At 47.9% G+C, this 21,028-nt stretch overlaps 2 protein-coding genes across 6 annotated transcripts; one reads left to right on the forward strand and one right to left on the reverse strand.

The window, feature by feature from the left end:
- The first annotated feature begins 328 nt into the window (after positions 1-328).
- On the forward strand, positions 329-12,904 carry ITFG2 (integrin alpha FG-GAP repeat containing 2). 4 transcript variants are annotated; one of them, XR_002975474.4, is made up of 13 exons: positions 329-593; positions 6,330-6,425; positions 7,021-7,062; positions 7,250-7,421; positions 8,018-8,157; positions 8,598-8,746; positions 9,132-9,229; positions 9,423-9,476; positions 9,588-9,679; positions 10,466-10,583; positions 11,615-11,788; positions 11,872-12,030; positions 12,499-12,904. XR_002975474.4 is itself a non-coding variant. In XM_024568274.3 (12 exons), exons 1-12 carry the CDS (start codon positions 498-500, stop codon positions 11,973-11,975), a joined length of 1,335 nt encoding a protein of 444 aa, XP_024424042.1. In that variant the 5' UTR covers positions 329-497; the 3' UTR covers positions 11,976-12,904. The 4 variants fall into 4 exon arrangements, 3 of the variants coding, with proteins under 3 accessions (XP_024424042.1, XP_045055050.1, XP_045055092.1); XM_024568274.3 differs by having other exon boundaries at positions 11,872-12,904; XM_045199157.3 differs by having other exon boundaries at positions 403-593; positions 6,256-6,425; positions 11,872-12,904.
- A 1,612-nt stretch (positions 12,905-14,516) lies between these two features.
- On the reverse strand, positions 14,517-20,757 carry NRIP2 (nuclear receptor interacting protein 2). 2 transcript variants are annotated; one of them, XM_045199272.2, is made up of 6 exons: positions 20,304-20,757; positions 16,998-17,150; positions 15,734-15,816; positions 15,271-15,392; positions 14,962-15,014; positions 14,517-14,644 (listed from the first exon to the last, which is right to left on the reverse strand). In XM_045199272.2, the coding sequence occupies exons 1-6, from the start codon at positions 20,493-20,495 to the stop codon at positions 14,552-14,554; spliced, it is 696 nt and encodes a 231-aa protein (XP_045055207.1). In that variant the 5' UTR covers positions 20,496-20,757; the 3' UTR covers positions 14,517-14,551. The 2 variants fall into 2 exon arrangements, with proteins under 2 accessions (XP_045055207.1, XP_053776885.1); XM_053920910.1 differs by lacking the exon at positions 16,998-17,150.
- Between the last annotated feature and the right edge of the window lie 271 nt (positions 20,758-21,028).

Here is a 21,028-nt window from a genome sequence, read left to right on the forward strand (position 1 = left end):
GTTCAATTCACTACGTCGTTTTCACAATTCCTAAGAGGTAACTTTTAAAATACACTGCTGGGAAGCATACAATTGTCAGTTATTACGATTATTATGATTCTCAGGGGTGCTCTGATGGCTGGAAATTTTCATTGCTACGGCAACAAAGGAAGAGGTCAAGGTTACTGGGTCAAGCGCTAGAGCGCCCCACTGCCAAGGGAATAGAGGAGCCCGGTTAGGGTTGGTCTACCCAAGCGCTCTAGCACTAAGGTGAGAAGGAGTGGCTCACACCCCTGTCACTCACATCAGTAGCAGGGCGAGCCCGCCCCACGCCAAGAAGGCTCAGAAGGCCCGGAAGGCCCGCCTCCTCGCTAAGGTTAAGCGAAGAAGGCTAGGATTGGAAGCTCGGGCGGTGATGTAACTTCCTGCTATCAGTGGCCTTTCGCTGTGGCGGTGCCGGGAGGGGCTCAGGAAACACTTAGCGGTGCTCCTCGACCCCCTTAGCCCTTAGAAGTGCGATGAGATCCGTTAGTTACGTGCAGCGCGTAGCCCTGGAGTTCTGCGGAAGCCTCTTCCCGCACGCAATCTGCCTCGGAGACGTAGACAACGATACGGTCAGTGCATGCGCACTACCAGAGACGCAGCCCGGGTCTGTGCAGGGCCGGGCCGGAGGGCGGAGCCAGGGAAGTGGAGGAAGCCCGCCGAGCGAGTGACTCATGCGCAATAGAGCTTGCGTGGCGACCTAGGGAACAAGTTTACTAATAGTTTAAGCGTCGCGGGTCGTTCTGACTGAGTTTGACTCGCGCACTGGGTCTGGTAATCTTTTACGAGCGGGGGTAACTGTCTCTCTGTCTAATTAAGTAACATATTCACCGAAAGAGCCTAGTAAACTTTGGTGGCTAAATTTCCAGGTTCACTGGTTCTGTTGTTAGGCTTCCTCCACTTTACTTTTCAAAGCTTCAAAATAGGCTTTAAAAGCACCTCTGCTGCCCTGGCCGGGTAGCTAAGTTGATTGAAGGGTCATCCCGGACCCGTAGAGGTTGCGGTTCGTCCTGGTCAAGGCACATACCTAGGTTGCTGGTTGGATCCTTGGTCCAGGCCTATAGCGGAGGCAACCGATCACATCGATGTTTCTCTCTCCCTCTCTCACATCAATAAACATATTCTCTGGTGAGGATTACCGTACCCCCCCCCCCCCAAAAAAAGCACCTCTTCTGCTCTTACACTTGGCCCCTTGCGACGCTGGAATACATTGCTCTATCTTGCCTCACCTTCCAACTGGTAGAATATGCTTCTCCCTAAGGCAACAGATGTCCTCGCCGACCCAATCTCAATGTCTTACTGCGGTACCTGTTCCATACTACCCGCAGGTGTCTGGAAACTTTTAAAGTGCTACACCTTGACTGACAAAAATAATTTTCATCTACCATTGCTTTCTCTAGAGTCGTTCCTTATTTGAATGAATTAATGCAGGTAAAGCAGGTAGCATCATGCCTGGCACACAGTTACAGCTCAATTAGTGTTAGCACTATTGTTAGTATTTGATTCTATTTTAATGAAAATATTGAACTGTCCATTATGTGCCAAGGACTCTGCTACATTCTGGGAATTCAAAAATGAACAAGACAGCCCCAGCCCTCAGATAGCTCAAAACCAGGTGGAATGATAGTAATAAGGTGCTTTGATTAAAATACATAAAATGTTCTAGAGTGGAGCATCAAAAGGGATAGGGGCTATTGATAATGTGAAACACTCTTTTCCCCAGACTTTATCTTTTCATTCCTTAGCTCTATTTAATATTTTTAATACAAAGCACCTTATTACCTTTCTCTCCTACCCTCTGTCCCATCTTCCTAGTCTGCCTCTCTGTTCTGTACTGTCTTTTCCCTGAAAAAAAGGGGGGGAGGGGAGTGACTAAAACATCCTCCTCTCTTTCCAGACTTCTTTGTGCTGTGATGATGAATGAGGCCTTCTTTGGCTCTACACTCTCTGGGGAGGAAAAAGTTATTTTCATGAATTTGTATTATGTTTTCTGGGCTTTCACATTTCTTCATATGCCAAGCAGAACAATTTTTATGAGAAAGTCAAGGGAGGCATTTTTAAATAGTAAACTGACAAAATGACTTTAGATGTACATTATTTTCCTCTTTATCTGATTGTCTTCTTTGTTTACAAGAGAAAAATACACACATTTTTTATAGCTTCATAGCACCAGCTATTTTGGAAATTGTACTTTTCTAAGTGCAATATTATACACTCAATTCTGCAATATTAGGGATATTTATATTTTTTCCCATTAGGGTAGGAATTTTTTGGGTTTTTTTTGTTGTTGTTGCTGTTTTGTTTTTTGTTTTTACTGCTATATTCCCAACACTGAGAATAGTGCCTGGCACATAGTAGGCACTCAGTAAATGTTTGTTGAATAAATTAAGATTGTTATGAAGAGCAAATGTGATTATGTATCTCATAGCAATTTGAAGGGCTCTTCCTGTTATTAATAAATATAATGGAAAGAAGAACAAGTAGTTGAGATAGTTGGCTAGCAGTTAAATGTGGTACACTCAGTATACATAGAAATTTTGTTATTAGTCCCCCAGGCCAGCATTCGGAGATTTGGGGCAAGAAAAAAACTTACTTTGAAAACATACAATAAAAAAATAAATAGGACTTCCAGCCAAGATGGAGGCATAGGTAGATACACTTTGCCTCCTTGCACAACCAAAAGAAGGACAACAACAAATTAAAAAACACAAAATAATCAGAACTGCCAGAAAATCAAACTGTGTGGAAGTCCAACAACCAATGAGTTAAAGAACAAACACTCATCTAAACTGGTAGGAGGAGTGGAGATGGGCAGCCAGGGCAGAGAAGATGCACGGCAAGGTGGCAGCTGGAGGACTGGGCAGACGAGACAACAGCTGGTGGTCCCACATTTCTATGTGGGTAAACCGGGAGGAACAGCCAGGGAGTAAGACAGACCACACAACCTAGGGTTCTGGAGCAGGGAGGTAAAGCCTCAAAACCTCTGGCTGTTAATACCTGTGGGGTTGTGGCAGTGGGAGAGACTCCCAGCCTCACAGGAGCGTCCACTGGAGAAACCCACAGTGGACTAGAATGTACACAAACCCACCCACCTGGGAATCAGCACCAGAGGGGCCCAATTTACTTTGGGTAGTGGGGGAAGTAACTGAAAGCCGACAAAGAGCTGAACAAGTGGCATTATTCCTTCTCTAACCCCTCCTCCACATACAGTGCCACACCACAGCAATAACAATGTGGGTTGCCCCACCCTGGTGAATACTTAAGGCTCCATCCCTTACTACGTAACACGTGTGCAGAGACAAAGAAATAGGGCCCAAATGAAAGAACAGATCAAAGCTCCAAAAATAGAACTATGTGATGAAGGGATAGCCAACCTATCAGATGCACAGCTCAAAACAGGTAATCAGGATGCTCACAGAAATGGTTGAGTATCTTCCCAAAATAGAGGAAAAAGTGAAGTCTATAAAAAGTGAAATAAAGGAAAATGTACAGGGAACCAACAGTGAAGGGAAGGAAACTGGAACTCAAATCAATGATTTGGACCAGAAGGAAGAAATAAACATTCAATCAGAACAGAATGCAGAAACAAGAATTCAAAAAAAAGAGGAAAGGCTTAGGAACCTCCAGGACAACTTTAAGTGTTCCAACATCTGAATCATATGGTGCCAGAAGGAGAAGAGGAAGAGCAAGAGAGAAATGCAAAACGTAATTGAAAAAGAAATTCGTGCTTGTTTTGCTATTGCACCTGAAACTGCAACAGTGACAGACATGTTGTGTGATAGATAGAAAAGGCATTAAATTTGTGGGTGGGAGACCTGAGCAGAAACTCTGTTCTAATTGATGGCAACATGTCACACTGGAAAGCTTTGAGACTATATGAAGACTTCAACAAGGGACTCCCTGAAATGAGTGACCATATTTACATAACTTTTATTATAGTACTGTATATTGTTGTAATTATTCTATATTATTAGTAGTTCTTGTTAATCTCTTCCTGTGCCTAACTTATAAATTAAGCTCTACCACAGTATGTGTATATAAGAGAAAATAGTATGTGCAGGGGTGGGCAAAAGTAGGTTTATAGTTGTTCATATGAAAAAAGACACGCAGGTTATGATTATTATTATTATAGCTTTATTAACTCAAAAGAATGTCGTAATGGCAGAGTAAGCCTATTTTGCCCACTCCTGTATGAGGGTTCAGTACACTCTTCAGTTTCAAGCATCCACTGGTGTCTTGAAATGTATCCCCACGGATAAGGGGGGGCTACTGTAGCTGCCAGAGAGCAGATGGGCTGTCCTGGGAATATCCTCCTCCAGTGCCATTGCCTCTCTCTCTGCCTGGCTCACTGCACCTTCCACACTGTTTTGTGATTTTATTCCTGTGTCTGTGCCCTTGTTAAACTGTGAGATCCTTCTCAGTAGGGAGTCTGTGACATTTTGTCTTTCTATCCCTAACTGGTTGTCCAGCTTTACCTGCAAACTCAAGGGCTGACTGCACATTCTCTTTCATTCTGATTTTTCTTTGTTTCTTAAAACAATCTTTTTTTGGTATTTGTCTTTTAAGTAAACATTTTATCGAGGACTACTATAGACTTATTTGTTGAATGAATGTATAAGAAAAAGAATGGATTGTACGAAGGATGCTAACATCCCTAGCTTTGCAGGTGTTTTAACTAGAGGCTGAAAACCACCTGATATTAGTGCTCACAATACACTAATCACTTCTAAATACTTCCCTCTGTTAGCTCAATTCTTGCAACAACCTTATGAGGTAGCTACTCTTATGATTCTCATTTTTTTTAAGAAAAATTTTAAAGATTTTATTCATTTAGTTTTAGGGCTATGGGAAGGGGTAGAGAGGGAGAGAATCATCAATGTGAGAGAAAAACATCCATTGGTGGCCTCTTGCATGTGTCCTGACTGGGGACTGGACCCGCAACCCAGGCATGCACCCTGCCAGGGAAACCAACGGGTGACCCTTTGCCTTGCAGGACGAGGCCCACCCAACTAAGCCACACTGATCAGGGCATGATCCTCATTTTGCAAATGAAATATAGGCATAGAGAACTGGAATCCAATGCAGGCAGCTGCACTCTGAACCTCTGTGCCACGCAGCTTCTCTCCTATGCATCTGCAAAAGTTCTCCGAGGATGGAATAGTAACATCCATTTCTGTAATAGAAACATCAGGTGTAGAGGGTTTGATGTAAACAAACCTGTTTTATGCTTCTGTGATCTAATACTCCCATAAATAATTCCCATAACTATTAAAAATAATGTAAGATTCAAATCAAGTAAATCATTATTGATAAATTCCAATTCATTGTTAGCTTTTCCTTACTGTTTTCCTTTTATGTCTTTGTTACCTTTAAAATTAAATCTTCTGGGAATCTAATATTCACTCTACTTTGAGGACAGGAAGGGGGTGTTGGATGTCCCCACGAGGGGAAATCCTGAAGCTGTTAGTAGAAATAGGGTTTGGAGTAACCTTATTATCATTGTTACCCCCTGGGAAGTGGAGTATTCATATACAAATAGTGGTGAAGAGGCTTCATGCAGGGAGCCTGCCATCCTGAGAGCTTAGCCACCACTTGGGGGCACCAGAGGCCCAGAACATGGATCCTGACACACAGCCCCTTCCTGCTGCTCCCCACTCCGGCACCACCATCCCTCTTTATTCATTCTTAGGACACCAAGATCAAAAGTTCTTGCTAAAGGAGGGAGGGCCCCCAGAACTGCCTTTTTTTCCCCTGGCCCTAATGGAATATGAGGTTTGGAGTTAAATTCCCCAAAAGTTGAGTATTTTGGGTTGTTTCCAAAATACAAGGTGGGGCAAAAGTAGGTTTACAGTTGTTAGTATGCAGAACAGAGAGTTTACTCCTGTATTATTATTTATTAATTATTGTATTACTTTCCATACAAACAACTGTAAGCCTACTTTTGTCCCTCCCTGTATGTATGGCCTGTTTGTAATGGATGAATCAGAGCCAAAGTCAAGCATGGGGCATTGAGCTGTTCAAATGTCAAACTTCTCTGGGATGGAGTCTGTGTTCCCCCATTCCTCTGGCCTCCCCTGTCCCTGACACACGCACACACACACACACACATGCACACACCCACAACCCCTTCCCCATGGAAATTAAGAAACTTAGAAAACTATGGCTGTGTTGGTCACAAAAGATTCTTTAATATGTTTGATGAAGATTCAAGTTGATGTCCTGTGATTTCCCCAGGATGGGCCCAGTAGAGAAGAGTTTGAGGTGGGTCAGCAGGACCCATGCTAACACTCCTCTTTCTCCATCTGAAGTTGAATGAACTGGTGGTGGGAGACACCAGTGGGAAGCTGTCTGTGTATAAGAATGATGATAGCCGGCCGTGGCTCACCTGTTCCTGCCAGGGAATGGTCAGTATTCAACTACCTGCATCTGAAGGCGGGGGAAGGGATTTTTTCTGTCCAGGAACCGTCAAGGCTGAGATGGACACAGGAGCTCACCAGTGTGCCCTCACTCACCAGTACCCAGCTTAGCCACTGGTTTGGGATTTGCTTGATTCAGGGAGGGAAGCCCTAAGGCAGCACTTGCATGTACACATCCACACACATCCACACACGAGGGACTCCCCAAGCACTTTAGGAAAACTGCCTAGGTTGTCTGATCTTATAAAGTATAATAGATATTGGGGGTAGTATTTGAATAAGTCTAGAAACATGATAGTCTTGCTAAATTGGAGTTTTGTTTTGTAGAGATTTTGCTTTCAGCCCAAATTGCCTTTACTTCCTAATATGAAGAAGTAATAAGTCTTCATATTACTCTGTGGGTAAACCAAACCAAATCTATAGCACAGTAGCTTGGTTAACACAGACCATCAGCACAGGTCCCATGGCACCGGTTTCCAGCACATGCTAGTAATGAGAAAACCTGCTCCTTCCTGCTTCACAGAGATGAGGGAGTACTGGTCTCCCTCTGGGTCACCCTGAGCCTCCCTTTCTTCTTTTGCAGCTGACTTGCGTTGGGGTTGGAGATATATGTAATAAAGGAAAGGTAAGAACTTTCGGGGGTCTTGGGACTTGAGTGTAACTCCAAGGTCTTAGCTGGATGGATCCCTGCCTTAAGGTGGAAATCAGTTGAGAGTTAATGACCTTAGCCCTAATTTCTGTGTTCTAATGATCAGTTCTGCGCTCAAACTTCCCTCCCCAGTCCACCTCTCCCATACCTCTATCTCTCCCAGAACCTGGTGGTGGCAGTGAGTGCTGAGGGCTGGTTTCACTTGTGTGACCTGACTCCTGCCAGGACCCTGGATGCTTCTGGGCACCATGAGACCCTAATGGGAGAGGAGCAGCGTCCGGTCTTTAAGCAGCACATCCCTGCCAACACCAAGGTCATGCTGATCAGTGACATCGGTAGGAATGGCTATCTTTGCAGGCAGTTGGGGCAATAAGAGTCAGTGGATAACAGAGCAGATCTCAAGGGATTCAGTGGCGGGGGGTGGGGGGATCAGTATTCATTTGCACAATTGCTATGGAGAAAATAAATCACGGAAAGGACCTAGAGAGTATTGAGGTACAGGTAGCAATTCTATATGGAGTGTCAGGGAAGTTCTTGCTGAGAAGGTGACACTTGATCAAAAATTGAAGATGGTGAGGGAGTGAGCTATATAGATACTGTGCTGATATTTTGGCCGGAAGCTGTCTCAAAATTGGTGGTGGGTGTATTGGATGCATCTGGACACCCTGAGGTGCGTATCTGAGAGAAGCAGTGACAGGGCCTGTGGAGCAGGTGGATGGGTAGGGCCAAGGGACAAGGAGGTGCTGTCGGTACAGGAAGGGCGGGGAGGCACACCAGACTCAGAGCATGTGAGATGGCTCCACAACAGGTTGGGCTTGAAGTCAAAATGCCAGCGGTAATGTTAGCAGAGGAGTAGGGATGGGATGCTTGTAGGGTTCAAGCTGACGAATGCAGCTTTGGCTCCAAACTTGTCTTATTTTCTGGACCACAGATGGAGATGGGTGTTGTGAGCTGGTGGTAGGGTACACAGACCGTGTGGTACGGGCTTTCCGTTGGGAAGATCTGGGCGAGGGCACCGAACATCTGACAGGGCAGCTGGTGTCTCTCCAGAAATGGACGCTGGAAGGTCAGGTGAGAAGCTGAGTAGAGGGACCCCGGAGCTTAGAGAGCAGGGAGGAAGGCCTCCTAGAGGGGGGTTGTGGGCCATGATACAGGGTGGAAAGAAGGGAAAATCATCTTGCTGAGAGAGATCTAAAGATCATTTCAAATCAGTCTTAGGGGAAGTTGCTAGTCATGGCAAATAGGAAGGAACCTAGTGCTGAGAACTGGGAATGTGAAGGTGGGTGTAATGTCTGTGTCAGGATCTGGACCCGGCAGCGGAAAGCAGATAGCATAATTAGAGAGGATGGCACTAGGCAGGAGCCCTGTGAACTCCGGAATTCCTACTGCTGCTGCCCTTGAAGCCTGGGGGACTGCCCCCGGGGCCCCTACTCCGATTCTCTCCCATGTTCTTTGCAGGGTCCCACTTCCTCTCTCTCCAGCCCCCTTTAAGCCTCTGTTCCCTGGTGCAGGTGGACAGTCTCTCAGTGACTCTGGGGTCCCTGGGTGTTCCTGAGCTGATGGTATCGCAGCCAGGCTGTGCTTATGCAGTTCTACTGTGTACCTGGAACAAGGACACTGTGCACTCTGCTACCTCTGAAGGAACCACGGAAAGCAGTAGGTAAGTGGTGCAGGCCTGTGGATGGTGTGGGGTACATGGGAGCAAGATGGGGTCCTGGATGTACATGGCAGTGGATGGGTCTGCAGCTGGCAGAGCTGCTTCAACTAGCTTCGGCAAAAGCACCTCCACCCTAGTAAGGGAAGACCTATATTTTGGGACCCAGGGAATCTTGACTCTAACGTTGTAGCATCTTGAAGAGGTTCTAAGATTCTAGCCTGGTAGCTCTGTCCCTCTCTTTCCAACTTGCCACACAGGCCACATGGGTCAGCTATAGGTTCCTAGCTGATTCCCATCTCAGCAGCTCTTTCGGAAATGGGGCCGCAGACATGCCAGAGGACTAAGCTCACTTGGTCTCCCACTTAGTCTCCCAGTCTCCTGCCCACAGGGAGACCCCAGCTGCCCGAGATGTTGTGCTGCACCAGACGTCCGGCCGCATCCACAACAAGAATGTCTCTACTCACCTCATCGGCAACATTAAACGAGGTGAGGGGGTGGAGGGACAAGGCAGGTTGCTGGGGGCAAACATTACTTTTGGGAAAGGAGATGTGGGACCTTCTCTCATTTCTAGTCCTGTCCCTCCCTCCCTCCCTGCCCTTGACCATCCCTCACCCAATATGCTGTGATCTTGCCTTGATCTTCACATTTTCTTCTTCTGGTCCTTCTGTCGCACCCACAGGCCACACCCCTGAGAGTGGTGGCTCTGGCCTCTTTGCCCTCTGTACCTTGGATGGTGAGTTCCCCGGGTCAGCTACAGGCCCCTGCTGGGGTGGGAGGTTGTGTGCCTGGGGGGTCTGCTCAGGGGTCCCGTTCTCCCCATCCCAGCCTGCCTCTCCCCCAACAGGGACACTGAAGCTTATGGAGGAAGCAGACAAGCTGCTGTGGTCCGTGCAGGTGGATCACCAGCTTTTCGCCCTAGAGAAACTGGATGTCACGGTGGGTGGAAAACCTGGTGGAAAAGAACATTCTCACCTTCTTTACATGGAGATACAAGGTTTCAGTGAGGCCATTATCACTTCATAGTTAACTCTGAACCTTTACCTTAAGGCCCTCTTTAGCCAGGTAGCTCCCTTCGAAATGAGTTGTTCCCCTATTGCTTAGCACTATTCTCTGTGCTCTGGGGAACCTCACACTTCAGTACCATTCAGCAGCAGAAAAAGCTCCAAAGAGAACCAGCTAATTACTAGGGTCCAGAAGTTTGTCATCAGTCCCAACTCCAGATGCATATGAAGTTTTTTTCTTGTTCCATGTGAATCTGTCCTTACTGAGGCTGTGGCCCCTGAGTCTGGAGATGGGGGCTGCCTTTGCGCTGCTGTCACGCATGCTGACGACTGTAGGAGAGGAGGCATGAGGCTGTGGGGTCAGACGGGACAGGCCTAGGTTGGAAGCCTGATTCCACCATCTCCCCACTGAGTGACCTTTGGTGCATGATTTTATTTCTACAAGCTGAAGTTCCCTCAGTGTCAAATTGGGAATAATATTGCCTACTTCACAGGGTCGTTGTGAGTGCTATGTGAGGTGGCTCATTGGACAGCAGCCCCTTTGGTGCCTAGCACATGGGAGAAATTCAGTAAGAGGCATATGGTTGTTTTCTTTCTCAGCCAGCTGTTTGTCCCATAGCGAAGGCTATAGCTTCTTTGTATTTCATCCAGCCCCATCGTGAGATCTCTTTTTAAAATGGTTCCTGGCCACCCCTGCAATCTTGTCTCTGACCTTCTTCAGGGCAATGGGCACGAGGAGGTGGTTGCCTGTGCCTGGGACGGACAGACGTATATCATCGACCACAACCGCACGGTTGTCCGCTTCCAAGTGGATGAGAACGTCCGAGCCTTCTGTGCAGGTGGGCCCCTGCCCCCGGCCCCCACTGACCACACTCATCTGCCTCCTGCTGTTATTCTCAGCGTGTCCCCTCGCGGGAGTCTGCACAAACAAATGCGTTCCTTACCTCTTTCAGTAGAGGGTGATGGGTGGGTACTAAATTGCCATCTTTACAGGTTTAAATAAGGAAAAATAAAAGGTGACATCAGAAAGCTCTTTCCCATCTGAGTATATTGGAACTCTGTGCAGAACATTCCCCTAGAGCAGCGATTTTCAACCTTTTTCATTTCATGGCACACATAAGCTAATTACTAAAATTCTACAGTGCACCAAAAAATAGATCTTTACCAATCTGACAAAAAATAGGTATAATTTTGATTCATTCACACTGGATGGCTGTTGTTATGTTGGCTGTTGTCATTTTTTTAACTTGACAGTCTTAAGAGAAAAGAGGTCAGTGCCCCTGACTAAATAGACAGGAATTGCATGTTTTAAAAATTCTTGTAGCACACTAGTGTGCCGGCCGCAGCATACTGATTGAAAATCGCTGTCCTAGAACATTCCCATTAGTTCCAAACTGGGACCTTGGAAGCCAGCGCTCACTCTGTGGGGGGCATGGAGGATCTGTGGTCACTGAAATGAAAAGAACTAAACAGTGCTCTAGCCCACATACCCCAGTGACCTGAGAGGTCAGTATGCCTTTGCAGAGGGGCTGCCCCTCAGAGAAGCCTCAGTTTTTGATCTACCCCTTGGACTAGCAAAACTAGTCGTTACTCCAGGGCCATCACTATGATAACAAAATCAAGCATCACATTTTTGGATGCTATTCTGCCTGAGTTTTGTTACTATGGTTTTTCTATATCTGGAATTGGCCGAGTTGTTTATTGTTTTACCGAGTTTACAACAGAGTAGACCTAGAAAGAGAGCCATTAGTTTTCTGCTTGACATATGTGGAAGGGCCAGAACCGCCAACTCTAGAGCCCCTATCTTATTCTTACCTCTCACCACCGGATGAAACTTCTTGACCTTTGTCTCACCACCCACACCTCCTAGGCCTGTATGCCTGCAAAGAGGGCCGCAACAGCCCCTGCCTCGTGTATGTCACCTTCAACCAGAAGATCTATGTGTACTGGGAGGTACAGCTCGAGCGGATGGAGTCTACCAATCTGCTGAAGTTGCTGGAGGCTGAGCCAGAGTACCAGAGCCTGCTGCAGGAGCTGGGCATAGGTGAGGCCCAGCAAGCTGCCACAGTGGAAAATCAGGGGCCCAGGAGAGCCACGGCCTCTTACCAGCCCCTTTCTTGCCCTCAGATCCTGATGACCTCCCAGCAGTCCGCACCCTGGTTCACCGAACCCTCTACCATCCTGACCAGCCACCACAGTGTGCTCCTGCAAGCCTCCAGGATCCCACCTAGCTGGACTTTCCCTCCTACCTGAGGAAGGATCCTCCTGAACCTCCCTACCCCCAAGGTATCCATGGTATTGGCAGGATAGGGAATACACATTACAGAGGTGCGTGGACAGATGGCAGCAACCCTAGGGTGACTGTGAACTATAGATCTCATGTCTTCTTGGTGAAAGAAGAGACAAGTTGACCCTCTGCCCATTTTCTTGTGTACTTCACCCATCACATCAGCAGGGTGTAGGACCCTGGCCTTATTCCACACCACCTGGGACTTCTCCCTCCCCAGAGCTAACCCACTCTTGCTATATGGAAAAGAGACTTGCATGTGGCCCCAACACTCAGAAGGAAACTAGGCTTTGGCTCCAGTGGAACAGTGAGGTAGGGGCTGTACCCCATCCCAAGTGCCATCTTCCACGTCAAAATTCAAGGTTATTGATAGTAGTAATTATTACAGGAATGGGAGACTATTTGTTTGTGGTTTTTTTGAGATGTCTTTCAGAACATTTTACAGTCTCGTTTTTCTGTGTCCCCAGCAATCCTGAGATGATTTTGCTCTATTTTCTGAAGAAACTGGACCAACACTCTCATTTGGCCATACCTTTCAAGTACCATGCAGCTTCATAGGCCTTGCTCCATTTCCACCCACTCATTTCCCCCAAATACCTTATGTCTCTCAGACAATAGACATTTAAAATCTGGTGCAGGTTCATGATCCAGACCATAGTCAGAATTATATTTTGGCCATTTATATCCCTTCTGCTCTTAATTCTGTGTGCTTTAAATCAGTATCTTTCAAATTGTAGGTTGCAATCAGCATTTTTTGAATAAATGAAATAGAATATAATAGAATGAAAAATATATAGCTTTCAGTGTAGGGAAAGGTTGTTTTGCTTTAATTGTATGTGTTTACTGAGTATAATATAAAATATATTTCATATTTCCTGCTTTGAATTATGTTCAAAGGAGTTTGAAATCCATTGCTCTCAATTATATTGACCCCTTTCTGAAGGGTATAGGGCAGAGTTATCATTCAGCCTCTGATGGGCATGAGGGAAGACCAAAGAAGCACATTACCATAGAGAAACAGATGTTTATTCAAGTTGGGGAGCAGCTGAGCTGAGGGCCTGCCATAGTGCCTGGGGGTCTGCAGTCCGCAACTACAGAAGCAGCAGAAGACACAAGGGAAAGGAACAGGGTGAGATCAGGAAAGCAGAGGTCATGGAGCAAGGCAGTGAAGGACCAGGGCACTATCTATCACACATGTGATAGTGAGTCCCTCTCCTCTCCTCGTGAGGGCAGGAGACTTGGCTGAGAGAGGTAAGGCCAGGTGTCACGGGGCAGCTTCTTACGTCCTGGTTCTTCTCTAATCTACCCCACGCTCAAGATTTTGTTTCCAGCCCAAGGTCCTAGTTACCTAGTTCAGGTTAGTTACACACTTTCTTCCTCTAGACCACATCCATGATTTGAGAGGCTCAAACCTGCCAGAAAAACACTCAGGGGTCTGGCTTCTTACGGTTTGAGTTCCTCTCTTCACAGTGAAGTCAGAAGAGCCTCCTTGTCTCTTTGCCATGGCTTAGAACCTGGTAGGGGATAGAAAGCCATTGATTCTAAAACAAGACAAGCTCCACCTATGGAAGCCAGAGATAAGGGGCAGGAAGAAGATCTAATGGAGTGGATAGTTCTAGAAATAAGAAGAAATACAGATTCAGTAAAGTCTGAGTACTGACAACTCTACTACCCTGTCCACCTTTGGGGCCAGCTGTCTACAGGGCTCTTGCACACTTATCCCAAAGTTCAGGGGCCCAGTGGATGAAAAAGCAAGTGGAGAAGAATGAATATCTGGGGCAAATATTAGAGGTATATCCAAGGGCTTGCACTGGGTAATCAAGTAGTAACTGGCTTCAGACGTTTGCAAGCTCAGGAAAGGTAACTAACAGAGATCCTAGTCTTGTGAGCTGGCATTCCTCTACCAAACCACCGTCCTACTGTATTGAATTACTCTGTTCAGCGCTTCTTCCCCCACTGAACTGTGAGCACACGTGTACAGAATCAGAAAGGTAAGCACCAGCCCGGCCAGGGAACCGGTTGGTGAGGTGTGGTGTCTAGCTGTGAAACATAGTGAGCCAAGAGGTGAAGTGAGAGACGTGAGAGTGACGGCAGTGGGCAGTGGAGAGGGTTTGGCGGGAGCTGGGGCACAGGTGGAGGACAACAGAAGGCTGCAGCCCTCGACTTGGCTGGTTTCTACCATGCCAGGGCCCCAGCCTGGAACCCCATTTTGCTTGTGTCGTTTTCTGCAGTCCTGATTTTGGCTTTGCTCTTCTTGGGAGGGGAATGAGAGAAAACAGGGAAAGCAGAGCCCTGAGCTCCTGGGCCGCCTCTGGGAAAACTCCTGGGGGGTAGGGAAGTTGCCAAGAAGCAGGGAAGAATGTGGCCAACTGAGGGCAATGGAACAGCAGGGGCAGGGCAGTGACAAAAGGCACAGACAACATAGTCCCCAGCTACCTGGCTGTAGTAGTGCCCCCATTCCCCACGTGGCTGTTCCCTTAAGTCACAGTGCTTCCTCCTGGGGACTGACTGGAACAGCAGTCACTGGCCAGGCTCTTGATACAAAGGCAGGAAGGGCAGCTCTGGGAAGGGGGCTTTCAGCCGCAGCACTCCATGCTCCAGGTCAATACAGCACTGTGGGGTGTGGAGGGGAAATGTAAGCTTGTCTCAGCAGGTAACCTCCCTCCCAGCCCCCTCTTTTTGTGTCCCCTCCCATTTCCCACAGTTTTCCCCTGCTCCTTGCTTCCCCCTGTGGTCATTCACCTGGGCCCCTGTCAGCAAGGGACCCAGTTCTCCACATTTTTCACTTGTGGGGAGATCAGGAGCCTCTAAGGAAGCAAAGGTGCATTTGCATATCACATCTTTCTCATCAAAACCTGACCTGCACCTGTGTTCCCTGTTTCTCTGTCCCAGCCCTTGGTCAAGCCCCAAAGTGCTAGCATCCTCCTTACCTTGAGAGAAAGCAGAGTCTGCAGTCCAAGACAGAATTCAGGACTCTCAACATCTGCAGGAACCATTTGAAAACAAGGTTCTGGAGGGTACCTAGGGGTCACTGCTGCCCTCCTGTCAGCACGTGCCCCTTCTTTGCCCCCCTCCATCCCCAGGTCTGAGAATCTTGGCACAGATATTGGGGATAGTCAGAGCATCTTTGGGGACAACTTGTCTGGTGCTGGCAGGGCTGAAATCTCTGCCTTTGCCTCACCCAGCAGAGAAAGGTAGGAGAGATGGGAAGTGGGGCTGTCGATGAAGGGAGAACTTACCCACCACCTGGGCCGAGCACGCCACAGTCTGCTGACCTAGCTGCAGCTCCAGCTGCTCCACTTGGATTGGGGGTCCAGGGGCCAGGTCTTCCCCTGAGGCTTTTAGGACCCTCTTCCCTAACCTGTGGTTGGGAAGCAAGGTTATGGCCACTACAGCCCCCACCCCCATTCCATTTGTCAGGTAATGTCCCTCCCTCCCCACCACATTTTGGGTTCTCACCCAATTGCTGGCCCTACATAGGGTCTAAATCCTTGTCTTCTCTGCCAGAGCCCCCATCAACTCTTTGGTAAATAACATCTTTATTAGATATAGTTCATATACCATAAGAGCCACCCTCTTAAAGTGTACAATCAAGTGGTTTTTAGTATATTCAGAGTATACCCACTACTACCTAATTTCAGAATATGATCACTCCCAAAAAAAGCCCCATCCCCCATCCACTGTTTTGGGCCACACTCTTACCCCAGGCGGGTGAGGCATCCAGTGGAGATCTGGTTGTAGTGGGTGCCTGTGTCCACGGCTACCCGAAGCACCTGGTCCTGGCACTGAGAGAGAGGGTTGTAGGGGATTTAGTGAGTCCCAGGAGAATAGACTGGGACCTTCACCTTCCTAGCCTTGGGTGGTTCCCTTTCAGAAACCAATAAAGGGGATGAACTGAGTCTTTAAAAGAGGCTTTTGTGGGACTCATGTAATTGAGGCAAAACTAGTTCAAATAAAGGAATTTTTAAAAAAAGTAAATGAGCTGCACTTTGTAGTGAGTCCCTCTGTTTGGAAATGATTTGATCAGGAATGGAGATCTGTTTATTTAGAGGAATTCTTGGGAGCCTGAGGGCCACGCCGTTAGAGAAACCTAGTTGGGAGTAGAGGGGCGGTGTGGAGATTGGGATACCTTATTAGGAAGTTCAGGTGTGGGTAAGAGAGGCGTTGACCACAGGAAGAGAAGGAAGATACATTAATTTTCTTTTGGATTTATACAGACATTTTGGGTTCCACTTGGGTATCATAAACATGCAGTTTTCTCATTGCAAACATTTATGGAGCATATACTATACACAGATGTTGCTGGAAGGCCCAGCAATGAATACTATTGTTTTGGAGTCTAGGGGAAGTGAAATGAAACTACCGTGTGGTAGAAATGATTGTCAGTAAATTGCTCTAGACATCGAGAAGGAGGAAAGGCTATTTCCTACTGGGGAAATCAAAAGGTTCCAAGGAGGAGGTAACGTTTGAGCTTAAAAGATTGTAGAATGTGGATATAAAATTATTGCAAAGCAGGCAGAGGCAATGTTGAGCAAAGACCGTGATGGAAAAGCAGTGGGCATTTATTAATTTATTAGGAAAGTTCAATTCTGTTGAGTGGTCAAATGGCTCCAGAGATGACGAGGCCATCACATGATTTTTTGCGGGATGGTTGCGTTTTCCATCCGTGGGCACACCGTTCATTATTCGGAGCACTCTGAAGGGCACTGGCACATCACACGCAGAGACTGTACTTTGATCAAAGAAAGGGGGAGTCACAGTGGTGACGTGAAATTGCAGAGGGAAAATGGTCAGAGGCAGAGAATAAAGGAGATAGGGGATCCCATTTTTTTGGTCCAGGCTTGGGGGAGAGGTTCCTTTCCTCCCTCCCTCCTTCCCTCACAGCCCAGGGCAGAAAGGAGTGGGTGGAGTGAGCCAGTCACAGGCAGGATAGTTAATGAAAGCCAGTGCCTTGGGAGGTTCTCACCTTGCAATTGACCAGAAGAGCTGGAATCTCTGGTGTGCTAGTCTTCCTCCTGTTCTCCTGGCCATGAATCAGGGCCTGCCCCAGGGGAGACTCCCCCTGACTCCAGCTCTGGTTTCTCTCTACCAGGCGTCTTTGGATCACACTGTGCGGCTGCTGGCTCCATCACAGAACAATGAAGGTAGATAGGTCTAAAGCCAAGTGTCCAGGCTGCTCAGTTTCCCCCACCTCAGATATCCCAGGGTGCTGTCCCCAACCACGCCCCATCCTGAGTCTCAAAGGAGTAAGAAAGGGGCAGGAGCTCACCCGAGGCTCCTAGCAGTCAGATTACCACAGCAGAGTGAACCCCAGTATCAAACTATGCCATTTTTCCCAGCCCCCAGTGGATTGCTCAGTGATGAAGAAATGGAAAGAGAATAGTCCATCTAGTTTAGACTGATTAATATCAGTTGATGGGACATTTCAGGAACTAGTATTATGCTTGGGATAAATTCTCTTTCAGATCTACAACAAGCTATTTTTTTTTGGACATGTTTCCCCCTTTGACCTCGTCCTTCAGTGGGTTGCAGGTCCTAGGGTGAATGGTGCAATGAAAAGAAGTGAAAGCAACAACAAAAACGACAAAGTTAAAATCCTTAAAACTAAAATGCTGGGAGTCATCCTTTTAATCTCCTTCACCCATAACCCCCACACCCTGCCCAATCACTTCCTAAATTCTGCCAGTTTTGCCTCCTGTGTTTATAGTCCATCCCTACTTTCTATTACTGCCTTTATTTCAGACTCACCACAGCTCCCCTGGATCACTGGGATGCCTCCTTATGTTCATAAGAACCTGCCTCCAGTACTGTCTCCTCTCAGGTACACCTGCTCCAAGTCAATGGTTATCTAAAACCCTTGTTATTCAAAGTGTGGTCCTCATACTTAGAATAACATCAGCACCTTTCACATCACTTGGAAGCTTGTTAGAAATGCAGAAAAGCTACTGAATCAGGAGCTTCATTTTGACAAGATGCCCAGATGATTCCAGTGCACATTAGAGTCTGAGAAGCACCCAAATAAAACAAAGCTAACCATGTTACTCCCCTTTTTAAAATGCATGAAAGCACCCCTCTCCCCATTGCTTACATGGTAAAGCTCAAACTTTTTAAGGCAATCCACAGCCCAGATGACCTGGTTACTGCCCGAATCTGCCTCTTCTCCCCTTTCCCGTCACGCTCTGCTTGGCTCACCCACCCCAGCCACCCTGCTTGTACCGCTTGCACCAGGCTATTTTTCCACCTTTGCTTCTCCTCTCCCCTATTCCTGAGACTGGATGGCTAACTCAACACACTTTGTTCAAGAACTAACCATTCAGGAGAGAGTTCTGGGATTCCATGTGCATCTGGTAATTAGTGCAGGTTTACCTCCTCCAGGAAGCCCTCTCTGACTTCTTTGTGCTCTTCCCTCCACACACAAGACTGGGGTAGCTCCTTTTGTCATTCTTCTCACAGATGTCATTTGTGGATTTCACTCCCCCATTAACTTAGAGAGCCCTTGAGATCATGTCTGTATCTTACACATCTTTATATCCCAAGGCTTTCAGCGTATAGTAGTTACTCAATAAATACTTGCTGAAGAATAATGTATCCCGTCAGCCTCCACACATGCTTCTCCACCTGCCCTCTCTCTGTGGGAGCCTGAGATTGTTTTTCCACCCATGGCTTAATGAGGCCCTTGAGACTGCTCCCGCCGGCAAGGCTGCCAGCAGAAGACCCAACTCTGGGAAAAGGGCAGCAAGCTCTGGGACTGGCCAGAAAGAGCAGCTCTGCAGTTCCCAGCTCTCCTTCCACTTTTCCCATGGGGATGGCCTTTCTCCAGAAATCATATCAGATGGTTCCCAAAGAGTAGAGGCTATAAGATTCTAGCCACTGGGAGCCAGAGAACCTGCTTCCCTGTTCCCTCATTTCTCAGCTGTGCTTGCTATGCTTGCAAGGAGGAACAGCCCCTGGAGTTTCTCTGAATTGAAATCTCAGTCTGATTACTTTTCCTTTTACGGGGCTGCTGGGATAGGGCTGGGGGATTGCCTGGCCTCTGGGCAAGGTTCCAGGAGGGGGCACATTTGACTGGGAGGAAGGTGAAAGGTAGGGCTAGGGCACAAAGGGTAGTGAGGGCCTGTGATTGCCTCTAGGTTCCCAGGTGGCAGGGTCTGCCGGAGTGGCCTGAGGCCCCCAGAAATGGCTTTGTACCCGTCAGGTTGCAGGAGTTCCCACCCTCCTCTCAGACCCTCTGATGAGGAGATGGGAGAGTGAACAGAGTGCTCCCAAACCTTGGTACAGAAATATTTCTTCTATGAGCAAGAGGTTAGATATGATTTCATGTTCTCTGGACCCTACAGAGCTTCGTTTCTCTCTCAGGCTAAATGAAATAGTAGCTGAATGAATAATATCAGCATTTGGATAGTGCTTTCTCTTAGTCAGGCACTGTTCTACGTTCTTTATAGGTATTAGCTCGTGCAACTCTTGCAACAACCCTATGAGGTAGATACTATTAATTTTATCCTCATTTAATAGATAAAGAAATTGAGGCACAGAGACATAAAGTAACTTGCCTTGGTTAGTGTCAGAGCAGGATCTAAATCCAAGCAACATGGCTTCAAAGCCCAGGGAAATGCGTACATGCGGTTGCCCCTGACCCACTCACCCCTTCACTGTCACTGCCCCACCCCATCCCCTCTGGAGGCCAAAGCTGCTGCAGGGAAATGGAAGGAAAGGAGCCTGGAGGGAGGCTTGGAGGGAGGAAAGGGACACTCAAGGAGGTCGGGTGGCCTGGCAAGAGCCGTAGGAAATCCTGATACTTTGGCAAGGATGGAGGACTTCAATGCTTCATTCCAAGGGTAAAAGGCAGCCCTGGCATGAGGGAGCATGGTTTAGGGAGAGGAAGACAATCACAGCCCTAAACTGGCCAATCCTGCAGCCCTCTCAGCTGTAAATGACCGCTCCAGAGGCTCCTGTGTCCCTGAAAACCTCTACTAAACAGCAGAGCTCACTCCAACATAAACCTTGGATTTTAGAGGGGAAGCTGCACAATGAGAATGGGGTCTCTTAGCCACTAAGTTCAGGGAATATCCCAGTGAAGAGCTGAGAATGGCCAAAGGGAGCCCCTCAAGTTGGGGGGACTGCCTGTCTCCCACTCTCAGTGAGGGAGGGAATCTGAAGGCTCAGAGTCTGCACTTAAATGTCCTTACCCCAACCCTCAGGGTAGGGGGTAGGAAGGTGGAGAAAAAGGGCCAGAGGAGTTCTCCAGGGTGGGGTGGGGAGAGGGCTGCCTCACCAAGTCCTTGGAGGTGCCCAGCCTCTTGAGGCTGTCCAGGGGCAGCAGGTCAGCAGAGTCCTTGTGCAGGAACTGGGTGGCCTGTTTGAGCCTGCGCTGCTGGCTCAGGTGGGCTCGGTCCCGAAGCTCTGCCTCTTGTCCCCTCCTGCTGGAGTCTCCCCCCTCTCTCCTGGCCTCCTGCCTGGTGCTCATGGCCCTTGCGAGGCTTGTTGAGCTTGATGAGCCGGGTGGGGGCTTCTGAGGGGTCCTCCCCTCCGTCCTCTCTGCCTCCTGTGTCCCTGTGGTTCCTGTCTGTCTCTGTCCCGGGCCGCAGCTCTCCTGACTGGAGGGTCTTAGAAGGAGGAAGAGGAAATAAATAAATAAATAATACTCAGGAGCAGCCGCGTCAGACACCAATTCCCAGAGAGCTCAGTAGAGGGAGTGAGGCTCCGCTGGAAAAACCCAGCACTGGAGAGAGGGTGGCGGGCCTGCAGCTGGCAGGTTCTGCAGCGTCTCCAGTTCTGGGGTCCTGGCCAGGGTAGGTAGTGGAAGGGTGTGTGTATGTGTGCATGCGTGAGGGGCTGTAAAAATGCTGTGGACTGTCGGGATGCCCATGCTAGGTTGTTTGAAAGGCAGTGTGTGTCGTGTGGGGGTGGCAGCCTGCGTGGGTGTGCTTGGTGTGAGTGGGATATGCAGGTCTATGCAATCGTGGGTGTAGGCCGTGATCTGTTCGGCAGACACCGCCC

This window comes from Desmodus rotundus, chromosome 3 (assembly GCF_022682495.2).
Source record: "Desmodus rotundus isolate HL8 chromosome 3, HLdesRot8A.1, whole genome shotgun sequence".
Classification (NCBI taxonomy): domain Eukaryota; kingdom Metazoa; phylum Chordata; class Mammalia; order Chiroptera; family Phyllostomidae; genus Desmodus; species Desmodus rotundus.

What these genes read in the sequence shown, in the direction of transcription:
- ITFG2 (XM_024568274.3), top strand. Translation starts at nt 498, where the DNA reads ATGAGATCCGTTAGTTACGTGCAGCGCGTAGCCCTGGAGTTCTGCGGA. An exon ending in CATGCTGATCAGTGACATCG is followed by an intron (nt 7,422 to 8,017) that starts GTAGGAATGGCT and finishes TCTGGACCACAG; the next exon opens with ATGGAGATGGGTGTTGTGAG. An exon ending in GGAACCACGGAAAGCAGTAG is followed by an intron (nt 8,747 to 9,131) that starts GTAAGTGGTGCA and finishes TCCTGCCCACAG; the next exon opens with GGAGACCCCAGCTGCCCGAG.
- NRIP2 (XM_045199272.2), bottom strand. Translation starts at nt 20,495, where the DNA reads ATGAGCACCAGGCAGGAGGCCAGGAGAGAGGGGGGAGACTCCAGCAGG. An exon ending in CTCTTCTGGTCAATTGCAAG is followed by an intron (nt 15,817 to 16,997) that starts GTGAGAACCTCC and finishes CCTCTCTCTCAG; the next exon opens with TGCCAGGACCAGGTGCTTCG. An exon ending in AGACTCTGCTTTCTCTCAAG is followed by an intron (nt 14,645 to 14,961) that starts GTAAGGAGGATG and finishes CACACCCCACAG; the next exon opens with TGCTGTATTGACCTGGAGCA.